The 23,777-nt window shown below is 37.7% G+C and overlaps 2 protein-coding genes across 4 annotated transcripts; both read right to left on the minus strand.

The window, feature by feature from the left end:
• Positions 1-3,228: 3,228 nt before the first annotated feature.
• LOC124641465 lies at positions 3,229-15,336 on the minus strand. 2 transcript variants are annotated; one of them, XM_047179532.1, is made up of 14 exons: positions 15,057-15,336; positions 14,469-14,664; positions 10,067-10,139; positions 8,736-8,863; positions 8,285-8,356; positions 7,355-7,438; positions 7,113-7,158; positions 6,757-6,923; positions 6,327-6,394; positions 5,852-5,987; positions 5,348-5,457; positions 4,241-4,334; positions 3,759-3,881; positions 3,229-3,337 (listed from the first exon to the last, which is right to left on the minus strand). In XM_047179532.1, the coding sequence occupies exons 1-14, from the start codon at positions 15,204-15,206 to the stop codon at positions 3,240-3,242; spliced, it is 1,545 nt and encodes a 514-aa protein (XP_047035488.1). In that variant the 5' UTR covers positions 15,207-15,336; the 3' UTR covers positions 3,229-3,239. The 2 variants fall into 2 exon arrangements, with proteins under 2 accessions (XP_047035488.1, XP_047035489.1); XM_047179533.1 differs by lacking the exon at positions 8,285-8,356 and having other exon boundaries at positions 15,057-15,335.
• Positions 15,337-15,670: 334 nt separating this feature from the next.
• LOC124641631 (mitogen-activated protein kinase 15) lies at positions 15,671-23,750 on the minus strand. Of its 2 annotated transcripts, XM_047179789.1 has the most exons (8): positions 23,623-23,750; positions 23,011-23,384; positions 21,630-21,836; positions 20,160-20,300; positions 19,622-19,761; positions 19,036-19,234; positions 18,535-18,696; positions 15,671-18,427 (listed from the first exon to the last, which is right to left on the minus strand). In XM_047179789.1, the coding sequence occupies exons 2-8, from the start codon at positions 23,331-23,333 to the stop codon at positions 17,959-17,961; spliced, it is 1,641 nt and encodes a 546-aa protein (XP_047035745.1). In that variant the 5' UTR covers positions 23,334-23,384; positions 23,623-23,750; the 3' UTR covers positions 15,671-17,958. The 2 variants fall into 2 exon arrangements, with proteins under 2 accessions (XP_047035745.1, XP_047035744.1); XM_047179788.1 differs by lacking the exon at positions 23,623-23,750 and having other exon boundaries at positions 23,011-23,595.
• Positions 23,751-23,777: the final 27 nt, after the last annotated feature.

Raw genomic sequence — 23,777 nt, forward strand, 5'->3', positions numbered from 1 at the left:
GTAGAAAATTAGATGTCAAAGTAATGATTCGTTTAAGTTTTACCGCCGAAGTTTATTGCATTTCAAAAGTTTTATAATAAGGAAAATTAATATTACATATCATATTTATTATTAGGGAAATACAAACAAAAAAGGATTTATGTAGGTATTTCACCTTCATGATAATATTGAGTTTGTCAGTTGGAAAAGAATATATAGGTAGGACAGTGTTCGCAATAAAACCAGTGCAGCAAGATCACGTATTTATTTTTAATAACTTCCTTATACATTTATTTTAATTAAATATCTAAACTGTGTAAATATGTCGAGAATGCCGTTCTTGTATACTATAATGTACGGACTTATATACGTAAGGCTGCCTTTTAAGTTCTGTCGTTTGGTAACCTCCCGCGATTTTTAAAAATATATATATATGCTATTTGAATCTTTTTGAATTTAGAATTCGAAAACAAAAGAATGTTTTTAAATAGGTCGAATAGTTTTATTGTATCGTCCATTCAAAGGTGACAGGTCGGTTGCAAAAATGGAAATGTGTAAGGAAAATTTGAGTGCGATAATTTTCTACAACTTTAAAAGGGGATTGTCGCGACTTCAGTACTAGAAAGAGATTAATTCTGTATTTAGTGATGTAGCACCATTCCTTAGGACCGCAGAACGCTGATATTTAGAATTTCAACCTGGGCACTCTAGCTTCAGTGACAAGCCTCGTGAAGGTCGTCCAAAAACCGCCATGATGCAAGTTTATATCGAGGCTGTGCGGCAGCTAATCCTCGCAGACGGACATGTAGCATATGGTGAAATAGAGGCATCCGTGGGCATTTCAGGGACCACAGTCAAAAATATCCTACACGAAGAACTTGGCGTAAGATAGATGATCTCTCCATAGATACCACATTTTCTTAGCGACGACCAAGAAACAGCCCTAGTAAGTTGGTGACGTCAAACTCTGCAGCGATTCGACCGAGGAGAGTCAAAGCAGGTCTATGATATAGTTAGTGATAACAAGTCCTGGATATACGCTTATGATCCGGATTCTAAGCAGCAGTCAGCTGTCTAGGTCTTCCAAGACGAGCCAAAACCGACCAAAGTCGTACGCTCGCAAAGCACTTAAAAAAAAAATGGTTGTCTCGTTTTTGGCAAAGGGTGATCGTGTCGCCACTATTGTACTAAAATATCGCGACATGGTTACCGCTGACTCGTATACCATTGTTTGTTTGCCAAAAGTCATCACCGAATTTAGAAAAAACTATCCAAGACTTCGAATGATACTGCACCATGACAATGCAAGTTCGCGCACCGCCCGCCAAACACCGATGTTTTTGAGTTCCCAAAATGTTGTAATATTGGATCATCCACCTTACAGCTGTAACTTAAGCACTAATGATTTTAATACATTAACCAAAATTAAGAAAATTCTTCGTGGACTACCTTTCAGCACACCTGAAGAAGCTGTTGACGTATACAAATCGGCCGTTTTGACTACCCCCACTTTGGAATGGAATAAATATTTAAAAACTGATTTGAATGCATGCAAAAGTGCATTAAATATCGCTAAGTATTCTTAAAAAAATAATAAACGGTAATAACCTATTGGATTATCTATACTTATTTCAAACGACACAACTTAAAAGGCAGCCCTCGTATCAACATTAAATTTACAATTTGTTCGATTTTGAAAAGATATGTAGGGAATAATTAAGTTTGTAAATATAGATTTATACATGTCCTTATATGACAATATGTAAATATGTCATATAAAGTTTCTTGTAATATTATTTTAAAGAGAATACATACCTTATAACAACGTAAACAAACATTAGAATACCAATGTTTTAAATTCATAATCCATATTGAAAGCTAATCTAATCCCAGCAATTATTAAAATAAAACAATATTTCAAACATGATAGCAGCTTAAAATATGGTAACGCAATATTAAACGTCCACCTTAAAATTAAGCCAGCCTACACGAATATGGGAAATATTCCTTCAACTGGCAACACTGCTTCACAAGCGTGACACGAAACGTCACGAGGGCGCCCAGAAATACCCGCTTTCAGCCGCTAGGTGAAGGTTATTTAATGACCGACGCTGCACTATAAAAAACCTATCAATTTCTCTCCACAAAACTACTTTTTCCTTTAAAATTTACGTAGGTTCTTTATAAAGTCGTATTCGAAAATAAAACTGTGTAATGTTATCGATATAACACAGTCAGCTGTTGTTCGGGCATGCGCAACGCGGAAGATTATCTTGCCAAATTAAAATGGCATTGAGAGTTTGATCGAGGACGCGGTGTATGGTCATCTCATTTTGCGCGCTTAACCTTAGGTTTAAAATGTCAGATAGGTACTTAGATAATTAGTAGTCGGTATGATAATGCATTTTGTATGCAATGTACAAATCTTACGCTTACTAGAACACTATCTTGTAATGATTAGTGACTTCTCGATACTACTAGGAACGTTATTCATTTTTTATTTAATCGTCGGGGTAATGGTAGCAAATTAAAGGAATACTTTGATGCGTAGGGGTTTTGGGTCTGATTTCCGGGTTTAATAGGGGAACGATTTTCCTTTAATTATGTTATGCTAATACTACCTAAGAAGATTCTAGATTTATAGTGCATAGTGCAACTTCATGTGCAACTATAACTACCTTTATTTAGAGGGATTTTTTCTGCCCACCGTAAGGGCTCCGAAACTAATGAACCGATTTAAAAAATTCTTTCACTGTTGGAACACACTCTTCCCAAGTAACATAACGCTATATTTTACGCCGGTACGAGTAGTTTTAGTAGTAGCAGTAGTTCTCACTTCTCGCGGCCACACTTCGCAGCAATATATACCTACTATTATAGTCTAACTTAGCGCACGAGGTGGTCGCTATGTGGGATGTCGACACGGCTGTTATTGTGCCGATTGTCATTCCGGCCAATGATCTAATAGCCAAGAGCCTCGACCAACACCTCATGAGGCTCTCGTTAGGCGGCTGGATCAAGGGACTGATTCAGAAGGCAGTACTCCTTGATACGGCGCGTATTGTGAGGAGGTTTCTGTCTCTGGGACCCTAACCACCGGTACCTTGGACCCTGTGCCCGATATCGGTGGCGACCTACTTTTTATATTTTTAAATGTTTTTTTTTATTTTTATATTTAATATTTAAAAATGTAATTAATATGTTCAAGAATAAATAAATGATAAAAAAATAGTCAATAAAACAAAGGTATAAAGAATCAATCATCGTGTATTGTAATGCAGCATGGCGGACACGTCAGGAGTGGTGCTCCGCGTGTGCGGGTCTTCCGGCGCCACCGCCACCGACGTCAGCTGAGCCACTGTTCAACACAAAAATATGCTATTTAGTTCAGAATATAATAAATAAGTAGCTATCACTACCAGGAATATCATCTCCCGAGTCTTTTCCCAAATGTTGGGGTCGGCTTCCAGTCTAACCGGATGTAGCTGAGTACCAGTGTTTTACAAGGAGCGACTGCCTATCTGAACTCCTCAACCCCATTACCCGGACAACCTAATTCACCTTGGTTAGACTGGACACGACGCGTCCAAATTAATGTCGTAAATTCCCAGGTAGCTGGGGGAGTAGGTAAGCAGCCAACCATACAGAGCTTTCACACTTCACACTAAAAAAATCCTTAAATTCTTTAGTTTACTCTACATTACTTGAGCATACCATACCATAAATGACATATACCTACTACGCTCATGTAAAAGACATAGAAAAAATTAAAGACATACCTTCAATCTTCTCGTCGCCATCCTGCCACTCGTCGAGATGCGGAGTAAACACGGCCTCCTTATAGTTCCCGTAGCCATCGCACTCCACATCGGATCCTGTGCGACATCTCTCACGAGCACAATCTATGACAAAATGCATAGATCTAATCATGTTTAATACCAGCCAGCCGTTTTCATCCGCGTCCCGTGAGAACTTCTGCCTTTACCGGGATAAAATATAGCCTTTGTTTCTCGCAGATAATGTAGCTTTCTAATGGTGAAAGAATGTTTTAAATTGGTCCAGTAGTTTTTGATTATATCCATTCCAAAAAACGGTCAAATTTTACCTCTTCATAATATAAGTATAGACTAGCTTTTGTCAGCCGTGTCACCTGTCGCATACAGTCATATAGTCATATCAGTTTTTAAACAGAAACTGGCAGCTGCAGTCAAACTAATAACACCTCTTTACGACGTCGGTTAAAGATTGACATCATGCATACCGCAGTTCATATTGGAGACTTCAATTCGAGGTACTTTAATACCCAGGATAAAACTGCCGTCTTCAAGCGCGCAGTAACATACGAAGCGGCGACACTGGAAAACATATAAAGCTATAAATCTCAAACTATATTCTACATTTCAGCAAACACTCTTAGAACAATTGAATACCATATGCAAAATTGACATAAATGTTAAAAGCCGGCCAAGTGAGAGTCGGACTCGCGCACGAAGGGTTCCGTACCAGAGCAAAAAAATCACGTTTGGTGTATGCTACGGGAGCCCCCCAAAATATTTATTTTATTCTAGTTTTCAGTATTTGTTGTTATAGCGGCAACAGAAATACATCATCTGCGAAAATTTCAACTCTCTAACTATCAGGGTTCATGAGATACAGCCTGGTGACAGACGGACGGACAGAGGAGCGAAAACAATAGGGTCCCGTTTTACCCTTTGGGTACGGAACCCTAAAAATGATTAATGATTTCTAGATCACATAATTCCGTTCAAATATTCGGCCGCATTTTAGCTAGTGGGGTCGAAGTTTGTCTAAGCTGAGGGTTTGATCAAAAGAGTTGGCATATAAAGGCCGACCCTGGTATATAAAGGCCTCCAGGCCGGTTCCAAGCTTCTTCCTAGCAAAAACAAGCAGGCGTTTTCAAGGGCTCTCTCATGAAGACGTTGGAAAAGTGCTGTTTTTCTGCCTACTATAATTAAATGTTTGTTGATTTTGAGTTTAGCGCCGGTATCAGAAAAACTGCGTGGAAACCGGCTGTCATGGTATGGGCATGTGATGCTGAGGAATGAGAATCATGTTGTGAGGAAGATGATGAGTATGAATGTGGACGGATATAGTGGAAGAAGACCAAAGAAACGATGGATGGATTGTGTGAAAGTAGATATGGTAAGAAAGAATGTTACTTGTGAGATGACGGCAGATAGTGGTGTATGGAAGGAGAAAACATGCTGCGCCGACCCCAAATAAAATTGTGATAAGGGCAGGAGGATGATGATGATGATGTAAGACAATACAGCTAAAGCAGGCAGAGGTCATCTAATGATTTTCCCCGAAAAGCTGTTGTTTTTCAAGAAAGAAGATATGTTGATACCTGCACAGGAGCATATAGCCACAGGGGAGTGCACTGCGGTGCATTGTAATGCAAGTGACCGTCAGGACCGAACTTCTTCTTGAAGTACTTCAGCTCTCGCTTGCAAGGCTCTGTTTGGGTAAACAAATTAATTTGCGATAAATTACAATTTGATACTACGTATTACCGTAATTACTTATTACTGTTGTGCGTGGTTCTATATTATACTACGGTAGAGACAGTTGTCCCCACCCAACGAAAACATTCTCGTAAAAAAAACCTTCAAAAAAATTGCTCATAGTGGCTCATAATGATGGTTGTTTTAGATGGTTTTGAAAGAAACCCGTCATACTATCATAACGTTGGGTTAAAATGCAAATAACTGCGTATTCGAAGCATATCTTATTTCTTTATTTTAAAAGAAAAGTCCTTCCTTCAGGAGATGTTTTCATAACTTTTCAGCCCAAAAACTATGATATTTTTAATTTCCTACACATAATATTCCTAGCTTATAGGTATGCCTACCATTCGCCATAGATTCTTGCTCATCTCTCTTGCGCCTGACGCCTACATTGGAGCGCACGGTATGTATGTCCTGGCATCGACCCTGGCGGCAGACCAGCCCGTCGTCACAGCCTGGCTCCAAGAACTCCTCTTCCACCTGAATGTGAGATGGTAAGACCAGTGTGACCTTCCTCTCTTTGTACAAAGTCCGAATCTAACGCGGACGAAGTCGCTGGCAGAAGCTAGTTCTATACTATAATATTATAAAGCTGAAGAGCTGAGGAGTTCATAGTGTATATAAGGAAATACATAGGGGAGTTAATAGAGTATACATAAGGAAATACATAGGGGAGTTCATATAGTGTACATAAGGAAAAACATAGGGGAGTTCATATAGTGTACGTAAGGAAAAACATAGGGGAGTTCATATACTGTACACAAGGCAATATATAGGGCTACAATTTGTGGTATTTTCAAAAACGAATGTAGATCTTACCTCTATCTCAACCGTATTGTTAACTTTCTGATACGTCTTCTTGAATTCCGCGCACTTTTCATTCAACTCTGTTTGGGCAATAAAAGTTATACTTTAATTTGTTACAATGCACCTCTACTAGCCTCATTATCATAATCTGATCCTTTTTTTTGAAAATTGGAATGAAACTCTTTTTTAAAGAATCAAGAATCCCATAACTTGTAATTTGAACATCTTTCGTCACGGATAGTCAGAAGCCAGTAAGTCCTACAACTAGTCCAACCCGGGTAACTGTGTTAAGGAAGTCAGATAGGTAGTCGCAGGAAAAGGCTAGGCAGATGATGAAAAGAATCACATGACTTTATTTAGCCAGAAAACTTTCTAGAAAAACCGGCATCTCTTTCCACCATCAACAATGTTCCGTAAGTTAGAAAGAGACAAGCATACTCACGATGGTACACGCTGCATCTGCCGCAGCAGTTGCACTGCTCCTTATCGGGCAGAAAGCCTCCGAGCACGCAGTCCTTCTCTTTGACCAAACCTGCTCTGCACTCGTAGCCGCGGCACGAGATCGGACAGTCCTCGTTCGTAGTAGCCTCGTAGCGGAAACTACGACGGCTACGAAATATTTTGTATACGCTGGTTAAAAACTTGCCTCAAAAAATCACGAACTCCTCATAGACTATTAGGTATTATATAAAGGTGAAATAGTTTGTGAAAAATTATTGAACTGTGTTATTTTTTTTGTACGGGTGTGAGAAAAAAAAATAGGTACTTCACTTATATATGTTTATATGTTATACTTACATATTCAAAGTTTCATTTGGTAGTTGTGGTATAGTGACGGGAACACCTAAACAAAAATAAAATCCAGAAAGGAATGTGACCAACTATAATTGTATAGTTCTTTTAACTTTTTTTAAAGAACCACTAACAGTTTACACAACTAACCTCAAAATATTCTATACATAACAAATATTCTATTCAGTAATCAGCCATTATCTAATATCATAATTTAATACAAAAAATAAATAAACGTGTGTACTAACACCTCCTCAGTATTTTATCGCATCTCAAAGCTCTGAACTCTTGCTCAGGATGACCCCAATATGGATTGCAACCGGCCCTGAAATCTGAAACGTTTTGCTAAGCATTAGACTAAGGCCATATACAGAAAGAAAGCTGGTAGAAGTACAATCTACCAGCGCAGTCCATTCTAGTAACAGTCACATTTGTTTCTCGTTGCTTCAACTATCATCTGCCTAACCTTTTCCCAACTATGTTGGGGTCGGTTTCCAGTCTAATCGGAGGCAGCTGAGTTCCAGTATTTTACAAGAAGCGACTGCAAATCTGACCTCCTCAACCCAGTTACCCGGGCAACTCAATACCCCTTGGTGAGACTGGTGTCAGACTTACTAGCTTCTGTCTACCCGTAATGACTGCCAAAGATTTTCAAGGACACGTTTCCTTGGCAGTCATTACTCCGACCGTCTCAGATTGCCGTCCCATCGGGCTATGTGAGAGTGAAGGAATAGGGAGTGCACCTTTGTTTGCGCACTACAATATGTCCTGCGGAACTGGCTGATCTCCTTATGTGAGAACAGCCGCCTTGGCCAACATTTTGCTAGGACTTTTACTACAAGGGTGGACCATCGCCGATTAAGCGCTAGTAGATCGGCGCTTGTTACCAGCTTTCTTTCTATATACGGCCTAACATCCCAGCTTGGCAAGGCTCCAAGTTATGTTTCGCTTGGGGATATTGGATCCCGTATATCTTTGACGCCATCTTTACCTTTGACCTTCTCTGTATTATGTAGGTCAGATGCGAAAGATTATTTTTGGTCTTCGTAGTTTGCTTAAGATTCCTCATTGCGTAGTTGGATAAAAATAAAAATGTGTTAAAATTATTTAATTCCATAGGTACATTTTACCTATTGACGGCAAAAGTTGCATGAGCTGCAAATAAAAATATTTGTTACCTATAGTTGTGGTGGGTAAAAACTCTTCAGTATCGAAACTGTATTCATCTTCGACACAAGATTGGTCCAATTCTGAAATGTTTATGATTAGTCAGTTGATATAATAAAGAATTACAGCCTTTTCAATGGCATAGCATTTCTTTTACTTTGCTTTTGCAAACTATAAGACGTGCAGAATAGAATTAACCAATACCCTACTAAAGTTTTGACTGGGCATATGAATATGATGTATTTGATTTCTGAGAGCAACCTAGAGGGTCTCCTGAAAGGCCATTTTCAAGTTTGAAAGACTTGAGTAGAGGGGATAGCCCAAACAACCCAGTGCCGGGTTAACCACATGACCAGAGTAGCAATTTGCTACGGGCCCCACACCTGGGTTTAGTGGGCCCTCAAACAACGCACTGTTGACCATGTTTTCAATATCTTGAACTTGTGAAGCTTATAGACTTACCTCTATAAAATATGCACTCATCACAACAGCGACATTGCGAATAGTCAGCTGGTACGAACATCGACCGCCATTTTCCATATTTACGGTCACAGTAAGTTCTGTATTCTGATGGATTCACTTTACGTTCTCTAGAAAGGGAAGAAAATTGATGGGTGTGAACTGGGCTTAAAACCAGATAAGCTATTCTCTATTTCAGTAGGCACTTAACTTAAGGTAAATAGGTGCTGTTGTTTCAAAGGGGCATTCTAGAAACCGATTTCTTTCTCGACTTTAGGTAATTGACATAAACGTATTATTTTTATCCTGCCCCAATTCTAGGCATTGTTTTAAAGTTCTTTCATAAAAAAACGCATTTAAATCGATACTCTTTTTTAAGAGCTATGTTGCTTTAGATCAGTGGTTCTTAACCTTTTTGACATGAGGGACCACTTTAATTAAAGTTTGTCTTGCCGGGGACCACCTCATCGGTTTACCTAAATTAGCACTCATTTTTTTATTATTTATCAAAAAAAAGTGAATTTTTGGGTCACTTCTAGTCAAAGCTAAACGCATGTCGGCAGTTGTGTAGGTAAGCATTGCAAATGAAGAAAAACTTGCCTATGTAGTTTCCAAATGCGCGAGCGAAGCGAGCGCGAAATTTTCAACGGACTTCAACCAAATATTACGTAAAATTTAGCCCAAACGTGCTTAACTTTATGTTTATTGACAATTGCAAAAATAAGGGCATATAGCTTCTGAATACGCGAGCGAAGCGAGCGCGAAATTTTTATCGGACTTCAACCAAATATTACGTAAAATTTAGCCCAAACGTACTTAACTTTTTGTTTGTTGAGAAATGCAACAATAAGGGCATACAGTTTCTGAATACGCGAGCGAAGCGAGCGCGAAATTTTAATTATTTTTTAAGACTCAAAACCAAAATTACGTAAAATGTAGCTCAAACATACATTTTCATGAATGGGGGGACTAGGTACGACACACCCGATATACGTCCATACGAAAACCCCCGCTCGCATAGATAAGTCGATAAAAATTAAGTTAGATAACGTATAGCAACGTCGCGAAGATAAGCTTCGCGGACCACTTGGAATGCCTCCAGGGACCACCAGTGGTCCGCGGACCACCGGTTAAGAACCACTGCTTTAGATAGAGCATTATTTACAGCCCTATTTGTATTCTCGCATTAGGGGTTAAAAATATGTAAGTATTTTAAATCCCTTTGTCAACATTTACTACAAAATTTCAACAACATAAGTAGGTTTAAGCCAAGATGCATACTTACAAAATAAGTCCAATCGAACATGTACCTACTTAATAGGAAAGTATCTTACTTGCAAGAATCCCGGAAAAGTTCACATTCCGTGTGGTTATTGAAATGAGGGCACTGCGGGCACAGCTGGTAATCTACAAGGAACAATCTTCATGTTATTAAAACTTCCCTTCTATAACATTTGTGGAAGTATTTTACATCTTAAGTACTAAGAAATAAGGTTCAAAATAGATCACGAGGCGTCTTCATCGGATTCCCCTACAGACATGTGCTGATGAATTTTAGATCTTAACTATAACGAAATAAGGTTAGAATTCGACTACAGGTGTCTTCTTTGAGTTCTCAATTTGCTATGCAGGTTATTACTTTATGTAAAACAATGTTTTTCAAGTTTATGTAACTTGTAAAATATTGAAGTTCATTACAAAACATGAGTTTTGAATTTACATTAAAAACAATGTTTTTTTTAATACTTTAAATTAAGTTTAAAGGTAAGGAATACAAGGGTAACGCGTAAACCTAAGGGTAATAAAGCGAGAGCATGTCCGTTACCCTTGATTTTTTTTATATAAAAATACATATACATATAAAAAGTGGAAAAAAACTTTCTGTATATCGTGCTTTCCCTCCAAAAGTTATGAACCAATAAAAAAAAAGTATAGAAAAGTGGCTTCTTTTTACGGGGTTACGGAATCTTCTGGGACGTGGATTCTTCTTTCTTTCTCCTGCCCTGTTCCCAAATTTCACTTGGGGTCAGCGCAATATGTCATTTTCTTCCATTTTCCCCTGTCACTCGTCATACTGACACTCACTCCCTTCCTATTATACCGTACGGACGTGGATTATACCGTAGGTAACATCTGTTATAACTAATTATAATGTGTCAATTAAAAATTAGGTAAGTATTCAGTAAAATGGTAAAAATACTATCAAAATCAGCGTCAGGACTATCCGTCGAAGATAATTTCCGAAAGAGCAAATTCTTTCTCGGCTTTAAACTTGTGTAGCTTCTGCGGGTTTCAAATCTTCTCTTCAAGCATGGACACTTATGCCTGTGTATGTAAGTCCGATTGCGCACTTTGAACGTTTCTGGAGGAAACGAGTCACAAGAGCACAGCTCATGAAAACTACGGCGCTGAGGAATTTGTTCTGTATACAAAAGTCATTTATGAAAACAAGAAATACCTATGTAGTTAGGAACTTTTTGGAGTCTACTTTACCAGTAGCTATAAAGTTATAAAAAGAGAGACCATTCTACGCCACTCTGTTTGTCCATACATATATTGAGGAGAGAAGCAACCAAGATCAGAAAGGCAGTGACTCCTTGTAGAACACTGGCATACAGCTTCATTCGGTTAGACTTGAAGCCGACACAGTAGCGTATTTACAGTGTGTACATAGCCAAAACGCATCCATAGTTTTTTAATTTGTGATTTCAAAGTATACACGAATTTTGCGTACTGCTCGCGTATAATTCGTAGCTTGGACGTGCACATGCATCTTTCCAATTTATACACGGTCAAATTTAACTATACAAAATTAACATTAGGTATAGCATTAAATAAAAATGGCTTTTGAATCTGAGTTTGTTTATTAAAAATCAACTTATTAAAAAAATATACAAACAAAATTGAATTAACGAGCATTATTAATATTTAAATTAACATAAATGCTAGTAGCCCGGTCAAAATAGACATAAAATTAGTGGTCAAATAACAAAAATTCCCACAGAGCTGATTTTTGGTGGAGAGCTAGATTTGATCATTATAAATAAAATACTAAAAGTCCCTATCGATCCCATGTGTGCGTCAAAAATTATTCGAGGTCAAATGTTAAAATTTTAGGTTTTTTTTTTTCGAAAGACATCAGACCAAAATTGTAGATCTTTAAATTTTCTACAAAATTGGCATTAACAGTTTTCTCCTAAATCTCACCATTCCTGAGATATCGCGATTCAAAGAGTCACACTACACATGATATGCACATATAAGCTACGTATATACGACGGTTGCCTTTAAGTTGTGTCGTTTGAAATAAGTATAGACAATCTTATAGGTTAATACCATTTATTGTTTTTCAAAGAAATCTCCGCGATATTTAATGCACTTTTGCATGCATTAAACCCAGTTCTTGAAATATTTATTCCATTCTGAAGTGGGGGTAGTCAAATTGGCCGATTTGTATGAGTCAACAGCAGCTGTGCTGAAACGTTTACCACGAAGACTTTACTTAATTTTGGGGAATGTAAAACAATCGTAATGCCCACGGATCCATGTCACGGTATGTTACATGTTGGTCTGCGACAGTTAACTGCCGCATAGCCTCGATATTATCTTGGGTCATATCGGGTTTTGAATTACCTTCACGTGGCTTGTCGCTAAGGCTAGATTGCCGACTTTTAAATCCTAAATATCAGCGTACTGCAGTCCTAAGGCATGGTTCTGCATCATTAAATACAGAACAACATTTTTTAAACCGCTGAAGTCGCGACAACCCGCTTTTAAAGTTGTAGAAAATTATCGCACGCTAATTTTCCTTCGACATTTCCATTTTTATCCAGAAGACTGGGGTTTGAAATTGATACATAATATCTGGACCCTACTAAAACTTTACTCCCACCTGTTCCAGAAAAACTCCTGACATTATTTTTTGCAATTGCAAAAATGATTGTAGTATCAAATCATCCTCCGAGCCCTTTTCCCAACTATGTTGGGTTCGGCTTCCAGTTTAACCGGATGTAGCTAAGTTCCAGTCCTTTACAAGGAGCGACTGCCCTATTTGACCCCCTTAACCCAGTTACCCGGGCAACCCAATACCCCTTGGTTAGACTAGTGTCAGACTTACTGGTTTCTGACTACCCATAACGACTGCCAAGGATGTTCAATGACAGCCAGAACCTACAGTTTAACGTGCCAAACACAGTCATTGGTGTCCAAGATATGCTTAGAAAGTACAAACAAACTTAGAAAAGTTGCATTGGTACTTGTCTGACCTGGAATCGAACCCACTCATACTTGAGAGGTTGGTTCTTTACCCACTAGGCCACCGCGAGTTTTTGTATGAATCTGATAAATCTAAAACAATCACAATAATAGTTAACCCAATAGTTAATATCAATAATGACATCATATTAGAACTTGACGGCAATTATTCCCTTAAACTATAATAAAATTGTCATGACAGTTAGTGGAGTAGGCCTACAGGGGAAACCACAATAAAAAAACGCGCCGAGTACACTACCTCACAGGTGGCGTGGAAATGTGTGCATGTCATGTATGGAATATACTTTGAAGCGCGATATCTCAGGAATGGTAACATTTAGGAGAAAACTGTTAATGCCATTTTTATAGAAAATTTTATAATCTACAATTTTGGTCTGATGTATTTTTTTGATAAAACTTACCATTTTCGAAAAAAACACAAAAAACAAAAATTTTGACATTTGACCTCGAATAACTTTTGACGCACACATGGGATCGATGGGGACTTTTAGTATTTTATTTATAATTACAGATGTATAGATAAGCAAATCTAGCTCTCCACCAAAAATCAACTTTGTGGGAATTTTTGTTATTTCAAATGTCTATTTTGACCGGGCTATAGGTCGTGTTTTCTTTTTTTCCCTCTGGATACTTATACTTGAGGGGCGACCCGCTTGCAGTGTATTTCTGGTTCCCGTTTTTTTTATGGTCCGTCTGTATATACTTCTTGGTTGTACATGTATTTTGCGGGTCATGCTTTTTTTGAAATTATTGAATAAAACATGCACGTGCCGAAAGACGATCCAATGTTTAGAATAGATACACAGATACGATTATCAGTATAATAGAAAAAGAGGTCAACAAATCAAAATGGCGAGCATGCAACAGCTCGCGAATAGATTGGAATCGTAAAGTTTTTCGCGCCTATTCCAATGTATTCACGATTAGTTTGCATGTGGACTAGCACTGTATATTATGGAACAAAGCGAGTTAATTTGGCCACTATAAAATATATGCGAGTATTTGCGTGTATAAAAAGTGAATTCCAATCTATTCGCAACTAGTTTCACACGCTTGCGTACTAGCCATGTACATATTGTAAATACGCGACACAGTAGGGGAAAGGCTCGGGAGAGGGAGATGATGAAACAACCACACAGGAGTGAGAGCTAGGCACATACAGGATACTGGCTTGGAATGGTCTCTCTCCAAGCTTCTGACGCAGTTCATTACAGTTGTCGTCATACAACTTTGTCACATTGAATTTTGTGACGACGTGGCAGACAAACCATGTCTATGACCAAAACACTCAAATGCAAAAGGCACCAAACAGCTAATTTCAGAGAGATTTTGACTTTCGTATTAACTAGTGATATGACGATAACTGCATGCATGAGACATAGAAGCAGTTCAGTATACCTAGAGAAATAACCTTCTCTAATCAATATTTTCTAACACCAAGCTTCCACAGAAAATTCTTACCAATTCTAGTCCTACAAATAGGTCTAACGGTCCTTAAACTGTTGATCTGCACCACGCTGCGGTCCAAAGCGGACTGTTCACACTTGTCGTAATCAATCCCCACTTCGTTGTTCCGCACGAGGGACAGAATCTCCGTCTCCCGCCAATACTCGCTGGTGTCCATGTCTTTATCTATCAGCATTATGAAAGGAAGGTACTGGAAGTAGAATAGGAAAGTGAGCCTTATTTTCTGGAGGGTAAAAGCAAATATTGAATAGCATCAGCGTTCACATACTTTTTAAACGCGATTGGCTTTGCGTCCGTAGACTACGCTCCAGTCAAGCTCGGTAAGAGGAATATTCACGCAGACCCAAAGAAAAATAATTGTGTTCGTTGCGTAGACAGGCAGTTAGAAAAGGTAGGCATACTTACCTATCGTTCGAAAAGTGACGGTTTATAAGCCTAATTTGATGAAATGCCTTTAAGGTTCCTTCCGAGTTTATATTTTTTGCCAAACACGACATTATGTGTAGAATAAACAGGCAGTTGAGAGTGTAGTATAAGCAGGACCTAAAATACGCAAGCATATGAAGCAGTAAATAAAGTTACCTTCAAAGTCTCTTGTGTCTTATTCTCATTGTTGACCACGTTATTGGCTTTCGTGTCCAAAGAGATAACAGGCACCATACTCTTACAAAGAACATGATTGACATTGTACAATACGAAAATACAATTAACTAACAACATTAAATATTTCATTATTATGATTTTTTAGTTTTTTTTCTCTATGTAAATTTGTACAAAATGCGTACATGCCTTGACAGTTCTTTGACGTAATGCAGAAGTTTGAAAGCTTTTAAGAAGAATTGTTAATGGTCAAACAGCCAGATACCTACTGTTTTGTCTGAAGAACTCTTTTCTTCAACTTCAAGGATTGTCTATGCAGGTCTTGTCAAGTCCTGCTATAGTGGTGGCCATGAGACGCGGGCTTTGGTATCGGAAACTATTGAACTTTATTTATATATATATATCGAATTCGAATTTAGCCCTCTGTAGGCATATGCATCGCTCTTGAATCACATAGGTAAAAATCCGCATGAAAATCCATGCAGCAGCTTTGGAATTTATCCCGAACAGACAGACAGATACAGGCGGCATGCAGCGAAGGATTTTTCCATAAAATATAGTACCTACTTAGACTAACTAAAAAATAAAACCATAACTTCACATACAATCGTTTATTCGTCATGTAAAATACGTTATACAAAAGAGTCCATACCAACCAAGTTAGGAATTGTGTCTGCCTACTTAAGGCATACATCTATCCTTTTTAACGATTTCTGCACACACAATTAACTCTATAATTTACGGGGGTAACAACAACGTACATGTTTTAAACAAGGGTAACAATAAGGAGATGTTTTTACCCTATTACCCTTATAACTTTTGAAGAAAAATAAGTTTTTTCAGGAATTTTATCTAGGGTGTTTTAAGTCATGCGTGCAGAAAATGTTAAAATAAAAAATCAAACATTCGGCATCACACAATCCAATACCGAATATTCTTCATAGTTATTTCAATTTCGATTATTTACCTTTAAATAATCAAAGAGTTACGTTAAGTCTATCTAGAGAACTAACGTGACTATTTTAACATTAAACCCTTGGTTCTCATTTTATATTTGATTATTGCAAATATAAGGCCACTTGGTTTGCAATTTTATTCACTAGAAATCTGAGCAATTGGGCTTTGTTAAAACAAACTAGTTGATTTTAAAATCTAATTAAAATTCACATGTATTTAGATTACACTAAATGAAAAGTTCTTGTTTTCAAAGTCTGACTGTAAAATATTTATCAATTTATGAAAGTTATATACTATAGTTTTTAACATTTAGTAAATAGGAACATCTAGAATTTCCTACCTCTTTCTATTTCTCATATAAGTAAATAATACTGTTATTATGGCAGTGTATATTCAGGTCATATCGTCTAATTTGTGAAATATCAATTTAATACCAGGAATATAACTATTTACTTAAGTCATCATTTTAAAATTTATTTAATTTTTAGGTACAATTTAGCGAAAAACACTTCAAATTTTAATACTACACTTTACCCTAAGTTAATTGCTAACATTTTTTTTATATTTAATGCTATTACTGCTACCAACCACACAATATATAGCCAGATTTATTTGCACATAACATCTTTAGATAATATTAAGTCTGCGTATTAACACTGAAATCTGATGATACACTGTGAGGTCCATAAGCATTTAAGTATTGTCTTTAAAATGGACGGATTCAAATGTCGTCGGGGATAGTGTAAAAAAAACACAAAAATCCGTTTTGAGAACCTCTTCCTTTTTGAGAAGACGGTTAAAAACCGCAAACTTATTGCAGGTTGAGGCGCGTAGGTATCAATACTACAAATTAACCTGAAGTTATTTTTATTTTTTAAGTTGGAATTCTACATGTGTACCTACATTCGTCTAATACGGATTAATACAATGCTAGTTAGGCAAATTTTCACTATCCTCGACGGTATGTCGTTACAAACTCAACTTTCAAACAAGCAACAAAATTGACTAGATATGTTAACACAGACTGGATGGAAGAAATGAGCATAAACAGAAACCGTAGCTTCTCAAGCAAATAAGTTATTATTTTTAACTTCAATAAATAAGTCTTACTTTTCGCTTTAAATTGCGTATTTTAAATAAAGAGCTCGTTAATTCGTTAGATATTACTGTATTTTTTTACCCTCAAAGATATCATGAGTCTACAATACTGATAGATCCTATTGGCCTGCTTTTCTCATACGAGACAGCTTTGTACGAAAACGAAAATTCTCTTCTACCAGACATCGATTTCTGAATTTTCTTTTAGTTTGAGCGATGAAAAAAAAAATACAAAGCTCACTCGACCCGTTACCCCAAGCATATTTAGGGTAATTGTAGAATTTAGCTTTAAAGCGAAAAGTAAAACCTCTTTTCAAACATAATAAAAGGGTTTCCAACTACAAAAACTCGGTATAAAAAAGGGCAAACGTAACATACAATATAATAATAACTTCCCGACGAATAGACTCTTACGTCACAGTCTAAAATTACGAACACAATACCAATGACTCGACCACGGGGGTAACAGATAACCTAGGTGATTTTTATATGAATATATTGAAGGGTAAGATAGAAACCCATTGGGGTAAACTGCAAACCAATAAAAAAAATAAGGATAGATTTTGTATTTTTGATAAGCGACGCTTTACGTGTTACCATACGTACAGCTAGGAAGTGGTTTTTCATATTATGAGAGAAAACCAAAACATACTACTTTTCCATTTGACTGTAAACCTAGCCTTTTACTTTTCATAAACACCTGTAATAAAGCCCTCTAACTTTTAGCTTTTTTGTCTACAATATCAGATGACGTCACCACCGTAATCGAGCATCAACCATAAAAATACAAGTTTCAGAGATTCGCAAGCACTAAGCTTTGATCGCTTACCTACCGTATGCTAGTTCTCAAATCCATCAGAGCACTGGCCGTTATAACTCCGTGCCTCTGCTTGCCCAAACAGCCGCCATAATCCGCGTCCCCGCCTATAGTAACTGTGGAAAAAGAGGTCGAATTCCTCCTATGTTGCAATGTGGACTTTTTGCCACCACTCATGAAACCAGTCTCTGAAGGACTCTGTCTTGTCACTGGCTGGAAATAATCGCCATGACAGTTTGTATTCTCGACCCATTCGTGTCTATGTTCAAAGAGTTTCGTCGCCCTTAGAGGTTTGGTGACACTCTGGTCGGATCTATGTTCCTTTATGGGCCTTTCTAGGTGAGGTCGCGGTTTTGGTCGCGCCTTCTGGTCGGCTGACGAGCTCAGGAGTTTGGTCTTCACGTAGGATTTGGACAGTTCCGATTCGTGGAAGGACTTGCTGCTTTTGGTTGTTGTGGTAGGTAGAGGATGGGTTTTGTTGCTGTGAATAAAGGAATGTTATAATTAGATTTTTATCCTCAAAAGAATATTAAATGTGAGGATAAGAAGAAGAAGCATTGTGGCGTCGTAAAATACAGTCTAATTTACCTCGAATGAGTTTTTCTAGTCTGTCCACTAAACGCTTGGGATCCTTTAGCCATGATGCTGTACAATTTGTTCCTGTAGTCATCCACGGACATTTGCTTGTCATCTCTCAACGGTAGGAGGACGTCAGATAATAACGTTGGTTCGTCACGTTCGCGGTGAAATCTGGGAAGCACATACAAATAAATTAAGATTAAAAATATATTGAAGATGGAATTTCAACTGCTGTGATGTAAACCTAAATCCAAGCAATACAATTTTTTATATTTTTTTATACAATCCCCTAAATATTTAAGTGTAAGTTTTTTCACTACATAACCAAATACAATCAATAGCCATCTCTATCTAATATCAATTTATTTTTCTTATCTTCTTCACACAAAAAAAAATAAAGTAGCATAATGATACTGTTATTTTTTATGTGTATAAAAACTGAACTACCCATACCTTCAAAGACAATTATCAATAAAGCAAAAGTAACTAGAAAATAAAATTTCCACTCACTTGCCCACATACTCATGGTCCAAAGCCTTTTCAGCGCTCAACCTCTTAGCAGGGTTGAAGACCAGCAGCCGTTGTACCAAGTCGGCTGCATCACGAGGGGCACACGACAGCAAGGATGTCAGCGATGCGCCCCCATTCGGGTTCCCTGCCTGCTCCCGGATCAGGGACGACCCGTACCCGCTACATACTATCGCTATGTCTACAAGAGCATACGAGAAAGTTTTATGATTGCCTGTTTTTACCATAATATAGGGATCGTGCGATTAAATGTAGTTGAGCTGTAAAGAGTTTATACTGGTTGTATTTGGCAAAGACTATAGAGGAGTTCAGTTATCTAAATGGATGGAGCTGATGTTCAATCCTTCGAACCCTGAATTCTTTGACGATGATAATATCGGCTGTCGATATCCTCTGAGATAGTCCTAACTTCTACAAAATGGTAGCAGGACACATGTCAAGTATATTTTTTCACAGCCCGTATCCTCGACATTTAAAAGATCAAATTAATGTAATCACTTAAATTCTTGCATTTGAACTAATTGGTAGAAACTAAAAATCCGTGATATACGTAGTATAATCTACTCACCCTCAGCAGAAGGTCTAGGCAAAGCCGACATGATCCTCTCGACCTGGTTGACCGTGGAAGTCCCGGGGAACAATGGCTTGCCCGTCAGCATCTCGCCTAGAATACAGCCCAGAGACCACATGTCTATGCCTTTAGTGTAGCTGGAATAGTGAAAAAAATATTTAAAAAACTGACCAGAAAATAACTGTTTTACTTCAGAATTAGGAAGAAGCATAAACTTTATGTGTCTATTTTGTTTGTGTTTGACCTCTAATAAGATCAATAATGTAAGTAGGAATAAGGAATACCCAATAAAACTTTGACACCTATCTTCCAGTTTTTCTTGGAGTATATTTTTTAGAGAACCTAAAATTTTGATAAGAATAAAATGATTATTTCAGTCGGATATATTCCCAAATTGATACATAGGTAAGTATCAGTTCTCTGTACCTATTCCGGCTCACAAAATATTCAAAGTTTCAGTATTATTAACAAAATACAACCCATATACTTACTAAGCAAAAAGAAACGAATAAATATAATCTATGTATGTACTAACTTCTTGCTAGCGATGAGTATCTCAGGGGCGCGGTACCACCGGGTCGCGACGTAGTCAGTAAGACAGGGGTCCGCTCCTTCCTCACCGCCCGAATACAGGCTCGACACAGACCGAGCTAGCCCGAAGTCTGCTAGCTTCACCCTGGATAATTCCAACAAACAATAGTATAAATACCTACAAAATCTGAGATAATTCTATTGATCCTTATAATAAAACCTTGTGAGGAAACTTGAAACTTTGCAAGGTCTGAAATCGTCAACCCGCCTTAGACACGAATCAAGTGTGGCGGTAAATTAAATGCTCTTTGGAAGAAGCCTTTACCAATATGCAGCAATGATGTCGAGAACATGATGTTTAGCGTTTAATACGAAAACACCTGGTAACTAGACAATTATTAAGTTTTCTTTTCCATTGTATATTCTGATACCTACATTTTTAATTTGATTAATCGTCACCCTACTAAGGATGTAACTGTTACTATCGACGATTTTTCTTTACCTACTGTGTCAAGGCAAACTTTATTTAGGTCAAAACATAGATTTTTGTATTTACTAAACAAATGCCAATCATAGTCGGATCACAACATGCAAACTGAATAATTAAAATCCTTTAGACATGCCACTAGTTATTACAATACAAATGAAAGCAACATTTGTAGGTAAATAATGCTAAATTAGTTTTTAGCATTATGTATTTATAATTTTAACTAGCTTCCGCTTTTGTAAAACACTGGTACTCAGCTACATCCAGTTAGACTAGAAGCCGACCCCAACATAGTTGGGAAAAGGGCTCGGAGGATGACGAACTAGCCTCCGCCCGCAGTAACACCCGCATCCCTAGGGTAACTATTCCTATCATATTCAATGCGGGTATTACATAATATGTTAAACAAGGATAGTGGGAGAATGCTCTAAAAATACGTTTTTAGCCTAAGAAATGCTAAGGTGAAAGAAATTGAGTTTCTATATCTGTCTCCAGATTACCTATATCTGTGCCAAACCTTCATCTCTATTGGTTCAGGCCTTATAGCATTAGTGCGTACCACACTTATAGCTACTGTTGCATTCATAATGTTAATCAGGGTTAATTGTAAAAAAATATATCATCATCATCATCATCATCTCAGCCATAGGACGTCCACTGCTGAACATAGGCCTCCCCCTTTGATCTCCACAGATACCTGTTGGAAGCGACCTGCATCCAGCGTCTTCCGGTAATGGTCAGCATAGTTGCCTTCCAAAAAATATATACGAACACATAAATATGGAACATTTAAAGAGAAAACTGAGGTTTCCAGTCTTCTTTAAAAACAATATAACATTAAGACTGAGTTGCACCATCTGACTATAATGATAACCAAACCATAACCAGCCGTATACTTGTCGCCCATTGGCCAAATCAGCGATTCGACAACTGAAAATGGTTCGGTTATCGTTACAGTTAAATGGTGCAACCTTAAGAATGTCTTACCTGCAAGCGCTATCAATAAGCACATTACTCGGCTTCTGGTCCCTATGTATAACATTACCAGAATGTATATACTTGGTCGCCTTCAGCATCTGGTACATAATGTACCGCTTATGTATATCCTTGAGTATGTTCCCGCGTTTGATGACGTTGTGCAAATCAGTCTCCATGTACTCGAAGCCTAGGTAAATGTCGCGGTTGTTCAGGGCTCTGGGGGGGGTAAAACGTAAACTGGGGTAAAATTACGGAGGGTAAGAAACCGTAACAAGGGTAAAGAAAAAGAGGTACTTTTTAAAAATTGAAAATGATGTTCATGGTATACGGTTAAATGGATTTGTCTGTGAAAATTTTAGCAATAGCCTATTACACCTCACTGCACTGGGTGACAAGGAAATAATCTTGATAGAAATTATATATAACTATAGCATAGGTATAGTTTAAAAAAATATTTAAGTAGGTACATACAACTCAGCCTTAACCTATTACCTACTTAAAGAATTTGCAAGTTAAAATAATGGATCTAAGCTATTGGAGCCCCTATGGTATTGACTTACAAATATTCCACTTTAAAGAAAAAGAAAATAAAATCCCACAACACATTAATATCAGAATAGGTGTATTGAACAATTATTTCAGTTGAACTCATTATAAAAGATTAAGATTTAAAGTATGTGGCTGAAATATAATCTAGTCATTACAGCTTAAAAAAACATCCCTGATGGACAAAAACCTGGCTTACGCTCGGGGGATTTACCCATACTCCCTACGCTGGGCATGCTGGGCATGCATGTTGATGCTATAGTCTAGATACTGCTGCAGATCCATATGAGAAATAATGTACAGAAAAAAATATTGGCAACATACTAACACAGATTTTACCAATTTGATTAAGTAGTCATGAAGTTGTGGTGGCCTAGTGGGTAAAGACCCCAGGTCAGGCAAGTACCAATGCAACTTTTCTAGTTTGTATGTACTTTCTAAGTTTATCTCAGACACCATTGACTGTGTTTCAGATGGCACGTTAAACTGTAGGTCCCGGCTATTATTGAACGTCCTTGGCAGTTGTTACGGGAAGTCAGAAGCCAATAAGTCTGACACCAGTCTAACCAAGGGGTTGCCCGCGTAACTGGGTTGAGGAGGTCAGATAGGCAGTTGCTCCTTGTAAAGCACTGGTACTCAACTGAATCCGGTTAGCCTGAAAGGCGACCCCAACATGGTTGGGAAAAGGCTTGCGAGGATGATGATTTAGCAGTCATACTATAGGTGGAACTTTTGGTCATTCTGGGCTATCAACCGGCCCACCACATGTTACTCAGCAACTCAGAAACATTGGGGGCCAGAACAATATGTACCCACAGTCACAAATAAAAAAAATACTAAATACCTGTGTATGCTATGCAGCTTCACAATGTTAGGATGGTTTCGGAACGATTGGAGGAAAATAATCTCCCTGAAAGTCCTCTGAGCATCCGTCTGGTTCCGGAAAGCGTCGAATATCTTCTTAATCGCTACCACATCCTTCGACTTTTTATCAACAGCCTTCCAAACAATTCCGTAAGCGCCTTTTCCAAGCCTCTTTTTAATTTCAAACCTTTTAAGTATGTGTTCGTCAATCTCCGACATATTCTTATCGGGACTCTTCTTTTGAACTGGTTTTTGGCCCACATCTTTTTTCCTGTCGTCCTTCTTACCTTGATTTTGTGACATCAGTACTTCTTTTCAAGTCAAATAGTTACGCGGTGACTGTAAAATCAAATTCTGCAACCGATGCCAATTAAAATTCATATATTCGCAGTTTTCATGTTTTGCTATCAAATGGCTATATAAAATGTAAATTCGAAGGGTATCGTGAGCTTATTTGAATACCAGAAAAGCGTGACTACCATCATTGTCAAAATATTGATTATTTACGCTAAGCAACCAGAAATGTCGATAACATCTGATGATTGAAATTAAATCAAAATTTTGAAATGTAACGTTTTAAGAATGTACTTACGTAAAAAACAGCAATAATATTTCACAAATCCCATTATACATTTGCTATTTTTTAATCAAATCTGGGTATTTTGTCAATATAACTAAATAGACGTCGGCACATTTGAATTCTGCAAGTTGAGTTTCATTTGTTTACGGCCGCTCAAACAGCATGTC

This window comes from Helicoverpa zea, chromosome 22 (genome assembly GCF_022581195.2).
Source record: "Helicoverpa zea isolate HzStark_Cry1AcR chromosome 22, ilHelZeax1.1, whole genome shotgun sequence".
In the NCBI taxonomy this organism is placed as follows: domain Eukaryota; kingdom Metazoa; phylum Arthropoda; class Insecta; order Lepidoptera; family Noctuidae; genus Helicoverpa; species Helicoverpa zea.

Bases quoted from the DNA above. Each gene is read 5' to 3' on its own strand.
- LOC124641465 (XM_047179532.1), bottom strand. From the start codon at position 15,206: ATGAAATATTTAATGTTGTTAGTTAATTGTATTTTCGTATTGTACAAT. The intron at 7,439-8,284 runs GTAACAAATATT...AAAACGTTTCAG, and splicing joins TTTACCCACCACAACTATAG to ATTTCAGGGCCGGTTGCAAT. The intron at 6,395-6,756 runs GTGAGTATGCTT...TTGCCCAAACAG, and splicing joins CAGATGCAGCGTGTACCATC to AGTTGAATGAAAAGTGCGCG.
- LOC124641631 (XM_047179789.1), bottom strand. From the start codon at position 23,333: ATGTCACAAAATCAAGGTAAGAAGGACGACAGGAAAAAAGATGTGGGC. The intron at 19,762-20,159 runs GTTAGTACATAC...TCACTATTCCAG, and splicing joins ATACTCATCGCTAGCAAGAA to CTACACTAAAGGCATAGACA. The intron at 18,428-18,534 runs GTAAATTAGACT...CTTTATTCACAG, and splicing joins ACTAGAAAAACTCATTCGAG to CAACAAAACCCATCCTCTAC.